At 39.3% G+C, this 10,488-nt stretch overlaps 1 protein-coding gene across 1 annotated transcript in view; it reads right to left on the bottom strand.

Annotated features, from left to right (window-relative positions):
• Window positions 1-1,220: 1,220 nt before the first annotated feature.
• Window positions 1,221-10,488, bottom strand: part of LOC131592219 (DNA-directed RNA polymerase III subunit RPC2) — a 71,713-nt gene continuing 62,445 nt past the window's right edge. Inside the window, exons 27-28 of the mRNA XM_058863600.1 lie at window positions 5,961-6,134; window positions 1,221-1,823 (exon numbers count right to left, since the gene is read on the bottom strand). Of these exons, the coding sequence (XP_058719583.1) occupies window positions 1,694-1,823; window positions 5,961-6,134 (304 nt within the window). The 3' untranslated portion in view covers window positions 1,221-1,693. The remainder of the gene's footprint in view (window positions 1,824-5,960; window positions 6,135-10,488) is intronic.

Below are 10,488 nucleotides of genomic sequence, written 5' to 3'. Positions count from 1 at the left end.
GTGCCCCCCAGCAGCTGTAGCCTTAGAGGCTCACTCCCTCTGCTGGTGCTCCCGAGCTGCAGCTGGGCCTTCTCAGGCACCAAAGCAGAGAATGTTCATTTGGTTGAGGCTTTTGCTTAACCTCTTCCTCCAGTGAGGAGGATGTCACTCTCTCTTAAAACTCTTTTGTAAATAACCCTGAGCTGTTTGGATCCTGGAAGAGGTGCTTCAAGAGCTTTTCCAATCCAGGTTTGTTGTGTTGACATCTGTGTTGTCACCAGTCAAACTGCAAGAAAAAGGGTGGGAGGGAAAAAGAGAAGGAAAGTAGAATCTATTTCTTCAGGTTTGGTTTTTAAGCCCAAACACAAAAGTACTAGTTTAAGCATTTTGTGGAAGGCTAAAAAGAAATCTACTCAGGCTGATACTCATCTGTGCTCAAAGCTAAGAGAACAGCAACAACGTGACTGCATGAGCAGTGTCAGGATTGTCAGGATCAGCACACAAAGTCGTATGAGAAGTGCATCTCAAGACTTTTACATCATAGGCAATGTTCTGTATCCTTGCTGACCCAGAGTGCTGCTTTTCACTGTAGGACAGATGAAGTCTGTACATGTCAATGTCCTCTGCTTAAAAAGTTAACTGCGTGTTTTGCTGAGTAAGGGCTCATTAGTTTAGGGAACTAAATGGTTCTTAGTTCATCCACTGCTTTAATTCTAGGCCTTAAGACCTCATGAAAAAATCCAGTTGTTCCCTTTCTAAATCCTCTCAGGTTACTCAAACCTGCTTCACTGTCAGAGAAGGATTTGTTCTTCTTCATAGGCTTGGTTTTGTTTTGTTCTTAAAGTGTTTTGTCTATCTTCATATTTTTAAAAACGCTCTAGAGCCCTTTGACAGCACACCAGGTAATGATCACTCCTTAGTGTTTGCAGCCTGTTTTTTCAGGACTTTGAGCCAGTGTATTATCAGACCTGCTACCCTCAGTAGGAATGGAATGGGTATCTGTGTGCTGTATCATGCATTTGCTACATATGCAGTCACCTCCTCCCCTGAACTTCATGGAAACTGCGTACATTCAGTTGAGAGCACATTACCTGTACAAGCACACCATCACTGGCACACAAATGCATCTGCATGCTGAAATTGCACTCAAAATCTCAAGCTCTTGAGAAAGAAGTTTCATTTCTCTAACACTGACACTTCTTTAGAAAACTTTAATGCTTTAGCAAACTGCTTTAGGAACAGAAAATGGTTTAGACATTATAAGGCCTTACCATCCTTACACAACTATCAACATTTAGCCAGTATTACTTAAAACATTTATTATAATTGTTTGGAAAACATTTTTAACCTCTATGAATAAGATGTATATTTAGCTGTGCTTAAGACCTAGTCCAGCAAAGACCTTTTCAAACACAAGCATGGGATTTTTTGAAGTGATCCAAGTGCTTTGCTGGACCAAGGCCTTATTCCAAAATTCCCACGTGTCCCGTTCATGACTAATCAATGCTTCACAACTGCTCCTAGTGTGTTTCACTGACAGACTCTTCCATGTCAGCTTAAAAACAAGGAGGATATGTAAGAAAAATTTCCTACTGTCTTGAACCTCCCCTCACTCCAGTTTTAGAGTTTATTCCTGTTCACCAAAAAAACTCTGAGTTAGATATGCTGGATTTCAATTCCTTAAGGTACTTTTTTTGGGTCTTTTTAATCTTGTTCATTCATTGTACTTAGCTAGTTTTAGCCTAGGTATGATGTTCATGGACTGCAGTTCTTGGAATAAGAGTTTACAGGCATAAGGTATGCGCAGAGAAGACACATGACATGATGATTTGCAGTAGTGGCACCTAGGGAAACAAACAGAAAGAAAGTTAGAGTTGGTCCATAACTTCTGCTGAAAAAACCCAATTGCCACTAGCCACTGTTGTTTTGTCCATCTGCATTTAAACATTGGCCACAGTCCTAGAAGCACCAAATGCTTGAGACACATTTTAGTGCTTAAGTCATAGCTTTAAGTCTTTAAATAATCTGACTGAAATCAGTAGGAGTTTAATGTTAAATCTGCACTTTTGTAGGAGGGCAATCACAATGCTCAGGAGCTAACAGCACCGACTTCTGCTTTTTCAGCACTCAGTGTCAACAAATTCAGCACTGCACAGTGACAGAAAGGAGGTGAACAAAGCTAAGTGTTTCTGAAAAAGTGGTTAATGGTCCAATTTCTGTGTTATATATATGTCACAAAAAGAAGAGTCAGGAAGAAAGAAAGTTTTTTATATGCAATTTCACCCTATAATGTCTCAAACCATTACACTTTCCAGAAAAGAGGCACTTCTCATCTTACATCTTTAAATATTAGTCAGCATAGAAATTCAGTAAAACTGCTTTAAACACATATTCTTTGTGCTCTTTGCTCTAGTGATCTTAAAATTCAGAAGGAAACTGATTTTTTGTCATACAGATATAGCCTTGACTATATAATATATAATAGGCTAGTCAGCCATCTTTGCAGTATTGGGACTCAAATTCAGTGGTGGTAGAAAACACTTCTAATAAATATCCATTTCCAACCTCCCTATTTCTTCATTCTCCTGCATATTCCGTTTTCTGTTTTTGGAGAGTTGAGAAAGCCACTCCTTTGGGAACACAGAGTGACTAAGCACTTCATAATGGTCTAACAAAGCTTTTTTTGTTCCTGTGTTTCAAATTTATATTTCTGGCATAAAGTCTGAAGATCCAATTAAGGAAGAACTAGCAAAACTGAAGGCTTCTGTGGTACAGAATTAGGCTCACAGTCAATTGCAGGTTTATAACTACTCCCCTAGTCAGCATTTATAGGGATAGGTACATTTTATGGTGGGAGGAAGTGACCTAAATGGGAGCTGTTCTCCAGCGATGGCAAGCAAGCAATTGCTCTCAATAGGAGAGATAGAATTCCTTGCAGGCCCTGGAAGCCTGATGAGACACAACTTCTCTGCTGTGAGCACATGTCTGGCATCTGATTACATCTCCTAGGGACTGAGGAGCAGAGACCACTCACTGCACCCAGGCTCAAAGCTACACCATTCTGGGCCTGCTTTGTACTTGAGGGGGACCACCCAGAAAGGTGCAGTAAGCACAAAACTGCATCACACAGAGGTCACAGAAACAAATACTTGAAAGACCATTTGGTATTAGAATTGACATTAAACAGGTCAAAAAAAAGGCAACTTTTACCATCCAAGGCTGAATCAATGGACCAGAAACCAAGTTTTTCTTCATGTATATTTTGAAAGGCTAGAGAGATCAGACTAACTCAACTTATCATCAAAAAAGGACCAAATTTTGCTCATTACATTCAGTGGTGTTCTGTTCCTAAGCACCTGTGCAACAGCTAACTTTGAAAATCTGCATAAACCCAGTAAATCATAGTAAGTTTCAACCAAATTTTTTACAGGGACAAATTCTGTCACTGCCACAGGAGCCCCTTTCCCCTGTGAAAATACCAGTTCAGGCCCAACACTGATCTGCTGTTACTATCTTGCAGAAAACGTACCCAGGGGGTTAGTCCTTGTCTGAGAGGAACGGCTCATCTTCCATAAGACAAGTGCCCTTAATGCTAGCCACAAACAATGTTTCTAAAAGGTTTCTTGCAGCAATGTCTTATTAATGCCTGAGTCACTGAAAAGGCCCATTTGGAAGTTTCTCTTAATGACTTCGTCTCTACTGTGATGCTCATTATAGGGCCACTTACTTCAGATACTGGTAGACTCAGTATAAAATTTAGTAGAAGCTCTCTTATTGATTACCCTCACACATCAGACAGCTTTTCACAGAATCAGATTGCAAGAATGTCTGGCTCTGTCTGAGACAGTAGTTTCTTTCACAATTATTTAAGGAGTTACTAAACTTCGCTAGGAACTTCAAAAAATGAAACGTATTAGCAACACCTTAAAAATAAAATGTAGTATTACTTCTAAAGTTCAAATTCCTGATTTTCTTCAAGGTCCTCTTACTTCCTGTGGATTCTGAAAAATCTTAAAGGACTGCTCTGAAAGTCATGGTCTTATTGAAAATATAATTGAGCTACATCTGCATGTGAGGTTTTTTAAAGGCAATGCTTTACACAGTTAGAAGTGGTTGGTTCTTTGACTTCTGGCATGTCCTTCCTTTCACACTACTTCCTATGATTGTTATTTGCACTGCAGTAGTTTTAAGACCTGGGTCTGAAAAAAGCTTCCCTTCTTACATACACTGAACACACCCTCAAGAAAAACAGGAATCTCAAAAAGAGTTATGGCACAAGAGCCAGCAGGACCATGCCCAGCTGAAAATCACCAATCACAGCAGGATGCTCAGAGAAGGGCTCATCTCTCCTCTGGATTACATGTGTTTACCCACCTCTGTCCGAACATCTGCTCCCCCAGGAGCAGAGCTGCTGCTGCTGTGAGCAAACAAAGGTGGTGCTTGGTTTCTGGCCAGAAAGACTTCAGAAGAAAGGTCTGACCAGGGGCAAAAACAGTAGCTGTCACCTTTACACATCAACAAACTGAGAATATACCTTCCTACTTCAGTGTATCATGGAAAAATCAGTCTTGAGGTACTGAAGTGAATAAAGTCCAATTTCCTGCCTTTCCCAATAGATTGATGCTGATATCCAAGATGCAGCAAGTTTCCAACTGTGGTCTTTTGAGGTTTAGAAATTTATCTTTCTCCTCCTCCTTCTAACTCTCCATCTTTCCCCAATATAAATATTGGAGTAAATTGTAATTTGAACGTGCACCATTTATTTTTTCTTCCCTTAGTCATGGGATTTCAGGTCACCTGTTTTTTGCAAAGCTTGCAATAATCTTGTATCTCAAATTCCTATTGGTTTCACATGTCTGTTTTCTGCTTGCCAGGTCAAAGCAAAACATCTCCCTCGCCTCTAAGACTATCTATAGTCCCTTCTATAAACAGAAGTTTGTTTATCTTCTAATAATAGCGTTTTCAGCCTGCTACGGGACAAATTTAAATCTAACATCTCAAAACTGCCGGAGAGAAAACCCAGTGTGTTACACGTGATGAGCTCCATACAACTTTGACATCCAGTTTTATGCTTCCCCTACATGAAAAACCAGTTTGTTTTCTGGAGACCAAGTCAGTAATGTTTCAGAGTCTGGTCTCAGAGTAAGACAGCAAGACCATTAGCCAGCCTAGAGGGAAGTTTCCTAGGGAGAAGGCATTCAGGCAGAAGCCAGCTGAATTTCCAAACAGACAGCTGCTTGTCTCTCAGGCTCCAATATGGGATCAATGCATTTGCCTAATGCTTTTAGGAGGAAAGCATTAGGCTTTCCTTGTTTTACAAGACTACAAAGCAAAAGCAAAAAAAAAAAATTTAGGCAAAATGCCTTGCAAAGGTAAAACCAGCACAGAGGGGCACAGTCAAAGAAAACCAAATGCATGGGATTATGAACCCCATAGCTAGAGAACAAGAAAGCAGGGGATATTGCTTTTTTCTCCTATTCTTCTGTACCCACTTTCACTCTTCAGCCTTGTGAGGGTCAACATGGGATTGTAGCAGGAGTATGTGTGACTAGCCCAGCCAGTATCCTCATTTCTGCTGGCAGAAGCATCAAGTACATTGACACTGCTGTTCTCCCCTTTCGAAATATAGACAATATCTGGGATTGGGTGCTTGATAATTCCTTGCAAGGGTGGGATGGAAGGTCAGCAGTGGGATGGAAGGTCAGCAGACAGATTGAAGGGAACAGCCTGGCTGTGGAAGAGAACACCTCTGCCCCCACAACAGGAGAGATCCCTGGCTCATTGACTACACACTCAATTCAGTCCTAACTTCAATCAGACCACAATAAAGAACCATCCCCTGTCACCATTTTTCCAAACACCAATTTTTAACTTTTTGATTGAAGTGCATGGGACTGTTAATTGATGCCTGTCAGCTCTTGAAAACTCAAAGCACTGTAACCAAGGGCAGTTCTGTTACACAGAGGCACTTGACAACTTACCATCCAGAGTACCCCAGCAAGCCACACTGCCCACAAACATCCACTTCGAAGGCATCACTTGAAATCATCAGTCTCTCCAATAAAAGCATGCTGGCTCCATAACCTATCAAGCAATCCCGTTCCATCTCTCCAAGACGTAAACCACCATCACGGGATCGACCTTCAGTGGGTTGCCTTAGAAATAAATATTTGGGAAATGTCGTAAGTATTCCAAAACATACATTCTATGACTCCAGCCTGTCTTCAAACTGTAGGAACAACACAGGGGTTGATGGACTTTAGAAACCAGAGCTGCTGATCTCACAAATGTGTTGCTCCTGTACCCACAATATGACGCAGTTCTGTAAGTGGCAACTACAGCATCAGGCCACAGCTTTTTACCTCACAGAATGCAGCTAAATAAGTGAAAACAAAAAGATTTCAAAGAGAATCCAAGACAATCTGGACACAGATTTGGCAGTCTTTCTTGATGAGACACTATCATGCGTAGCTAACAAAATGAAACAATATTCAGCAGCTAATGAATCAATCATCAACCTAATGTTTCAGCTGAACTACAGCTGATTTCAAAAATAAAGATGGTTTTGATCTGTGAGAGAATACCAAAATAAGTCAGCAAACAAGTAGTACACATATTGCTAACTCATGATTGAAATGCTATTTTTTTTAAAGTAACATTTATCTAGTTTATTTTTTTCATGTATGATGGTTAATAGTCATTCTATAGGTTCCTCTACACAAGTCAAACTCCTATTTTATTGTCTGGGGAGATTCCCTGTCCTTATCATGCTAGAGAAAAATTTTAATAAAGCAATCAAGTATACACTGAAGATTTTGAGGTAAAAAAATAAGGTACTGTATATTATCTAACATTAAGACTGCTTAAGCCAATTTTTCTGTTGAACACAATCAAAACTTTTAAACTTGTTTGTCATTCTGCAATTTCATAGTATCAGTTCTACACTCATGTACCAGCACAATGATGTAGTACTTAGGTTGCAAATATCAGAGCAAACTATGAAGCAAAAACAATCATGAATTCCTACAGCACTAATATACTGCATGCATTTAAATGAATATTTACATCTTAGTATTCCTGAAACATGACAGCAAAGAGAAGGAATTTAAAAGAAGTTACTGAGCTTCACTGCTCCCTGAAACCTCACATTTATGTGCTGTTTCTGACACTTGTAGCAGTGTAATCCACCTAAAATATTCAATTACAGATCTGGGCCATTACTTTTGGAGAATATTTTGTTTCTATTATTTCCAACAACTGAATTTGTTAAGCTTACTAAAGATAGTAAAAATTAAGATTTTGCCAACTTGCTGCAAACCACAGGAAAGAATTTCTGAAAGCCTTCAACAGCTAATAATCCTTTGTAACATGTAAAAACTTAGTCTAATTACCAGACCAAAATATCTTCTAAAGATGCAAATTGTATTTGTTTTTAGGGGGAAGTAGTTTCTCCTACTCTGACCACACTGGAACCTTAAAACTAATCTGCTTGTAATTCAAATTGTCCTTTTCATTCATATAACCTTCTGGTTTTCCCAGTGTTGGAAGAATGGATAGAAGTTGTTTACATCCTGATTAAACTCCCCAGGGCCCCCTCCCCAGACGATGGCACCACCACTGCTGTTTTAAAGGACTAACCCTGTGGTGAATGCAGTTTCTCTTCTGAAGTGTCAGGAGGCAGATTTTAAAAGCAGTTTGGACCTCCAAGGAATCAGGCATTTGCTGCAGTGCTAGAAGTGCCAAAGCTGTTTTTATGAACTGACTTCTGTAATACTATTTAATACTCAAGACTGCTTTCAGAAGTTTCACCTGGTGCTGTTCTACAGGACAAAATGACAAAATAGTTTTACAAATTTGAGCCTAAATAATCTCACCCCAATTCTGACAGGATAAAATCTCCGGAGAAAGTATAGTACAGGACCTCAACTCCATACATAGATATGCCATGGGTCTTCCAACAGATACAGGGTGAAGATTTTTACGGCAGGTGAAATTCCATTATAAAAAACCACAAAAAGCTCCCCAAACAAAAAAAACCCCAACTAGAACATTTAGCTGTTAAGTTTCACTCACACTGGCAGTATGATCTCATTGAAAGAAAACAAATCAAAATCCTGCCTACCTAAAATGTAGTTTTCTAAAGTGCCAAAAATTTCAATATTGAGATTGAACCTTTGAAAGGAGTCTCTCTTCTGCTTCCTAAGATTATCAGATTCTTCTTCCAGCTCACATGAGTTTTAAAACTCCTCATACAAAAAGTTGTTTAAAATGTTAAAACAGTACTTATAAAGCATTTGTTCTTCCCCTTTCCCACTATACACATGTACACTGCAGCTGTTGCCCTGGGCAACTAACTTCTTTCTTTATTCTAAATATAACATCAGAAAACAAAGCAGACTCTTGAAAATAAGATTGGGAATATCATTAAAAAGAGGTATTTTTAATATTAAGGAAAAACCTAAGTTCTTAAAATCCTCAAATGCTAAATAAAATGCAGTGATGCTTTAAATAATAATAAAAAAAGTGATCTTCATTCTATTTAACTGTTGCCTTTAGAAAAAAAAATCATAAACCAATTAACTTCAGTGTTTTTAAGCACATTAAGAATTTATTGGCACTAATTCTGCATTTTCTGCAAGAACAGTGGGTTCAGCTGAATGGTGATTCCTTGTTTTCACTTCAGAGGGAGAAATAAGTCTGCCTCCATGGTCTCAGCAGATCTCCCTTGTGTCTGATAAGGAAAACTAGTGATTAGTTTGAATGGAGTTGTTTGCTGAAGCACTGATCTCCAAGAAGTGGAACATTACCTAAAAAACACTGCCTGAAGAAGGAGGAGGGGGGCATCCCCTGCTCCCAAAGCCCTAGAGCACAGAGGGGAGCCCTGAGTGGTGTCTGTCCCATTGCTCCCCTGCACCACAACAGGACCTGGCACATCTGACATGCACAAAGACACACAGGTAGCAGCTCTGACCATGTCCATCAAAACAAATACACACGCAGAAAGCTCACATTGCTCACTTATAAGGAGAATTAAAAGCAGCTTATCTACTAAAAAGATTCAGCAGGACTGGTATCTGGGCAGCACCACATATAGAACTGTGTTACAGATCGTCAACTACCCATGGCATTGAAATTAAGGATTGTATTTCATTTTGAGTACCACTCCAGAGGGCAACATCCTGGTGGCTTTTGACCATGTTGACAAAGAGTGCTGCTTTGCAATTCTGCAAAGTCTTGTTTTAATCAGAACAATAGCTAGAATCAGTAATGATCAGGAAGCTCAAGTATTCTGCCTTATTCCAGATGGAAATACAGCTTTGCTCTGTCACTTAGGGTACATTTGATATATAATAAAATGCATTTCAAGACAATGACGGCCAAATTCCACGTTGGAAACTGTTACAGGATTACTTTTAAAATCAAAAAAGAATGTTAGATGCAATCTACTCTCCAGGAAGTGCAATGGATGATAAAACAATAGCGAATATGAAAGCTGGCAATGCCGACTCTCTCAGCAGAGGCAATGGCAGTAACAAATGTTTAATTATTTGAGGACAAAAAAAAATCCTGAAAGAATAGTCAAGAGGCAGCATAAATTGAACATCCACTAGCATTCCTGAAAGTCAAATAAGGAGCCCTAATTACACAATATGATGCTACTGATTGAACAAAGAATTTGCAGAAAGTAAGGGATGGGGGAAATCACACAACCTTCACCTTTACATATAAACATTACATTGACTTGGTATTTAGGCTTCATTTAAATTCAGTATCTCTAAACAGCTGAGAAGTTGAGGAGGCAACACAAAGGCAGATCAAGGGATTTAGGTAAGCCAGGAGTTCTAGTAAATCCTGTGTACTGTTAGCTAAGACAGAGTGTTTTCACTTTCATGTGAAGGACCAATATAATGCTTAACACACTGAAAATGGGGCAGACAGCATATTATTTGGGAATATAATTTATGTTCATATAGGCAAGCAGCTGTGGTTGTGCTACACCTCCTTTTCTCAATGTGGTTGATGAAAAAGTTCAGACAAATTACAAAATCTTTTCTTGATTTCCTTTCCAGTTCAACCACTGGTATTTATTTCCATGGAAAGCATAAGTTTGTCCTATAGCCAGTGTGAGGTTGGAAAGGAAATAAGCAATGAAAAGCCGAAGAGGAAGACACCTCTACAGCAGACACCTGCCCCTCCTTTCTCTAACAGCACATCAATAGGTAGAAGCTGCACTTAGTAAAAGCTGTTGTGCAGCCAGGCAAAGCAAGAGTGGTGCATCCTCACATGATCAGAGGCATAAAAATAAATGAAGAATTAAAGAATACAAATCATGCTTGTTATAGGGAAGAGTAAGGGTGGGATAGACACGACTGTGCTTACATCTTAAAAACAGTACAAAGATTTCTATGGTCAGAATCAGTACAAGGTTTGACTGATTCTTCAAAAAGAAGAATACCACCATGCAGGAGGTGAGGTATAACGGTCTACATAGTAACCCAGAAAAACTGG

Source organism: Poecile atricapillus, chromosome W, assembly GCF_030490865.1.
Source record: "Poecile atricapillus isolate bPoeAtr1 chromosome W, bPoeAtr1.hap1, whole genome shotgun sequence".
In the NCBI taxonomy this organism is placed as follows: domain Eukaryota; kingdom Metazoa; phylum Chordata; class Aves; order Passeriformes; family Paridae; genus Poecile; species Poecile atricapillus.
The sequence above is the reverse complement of the archived record's forward strand: the minus strand, read 5'-3'. Positions and strand labels throughout refer to the sequence as shown.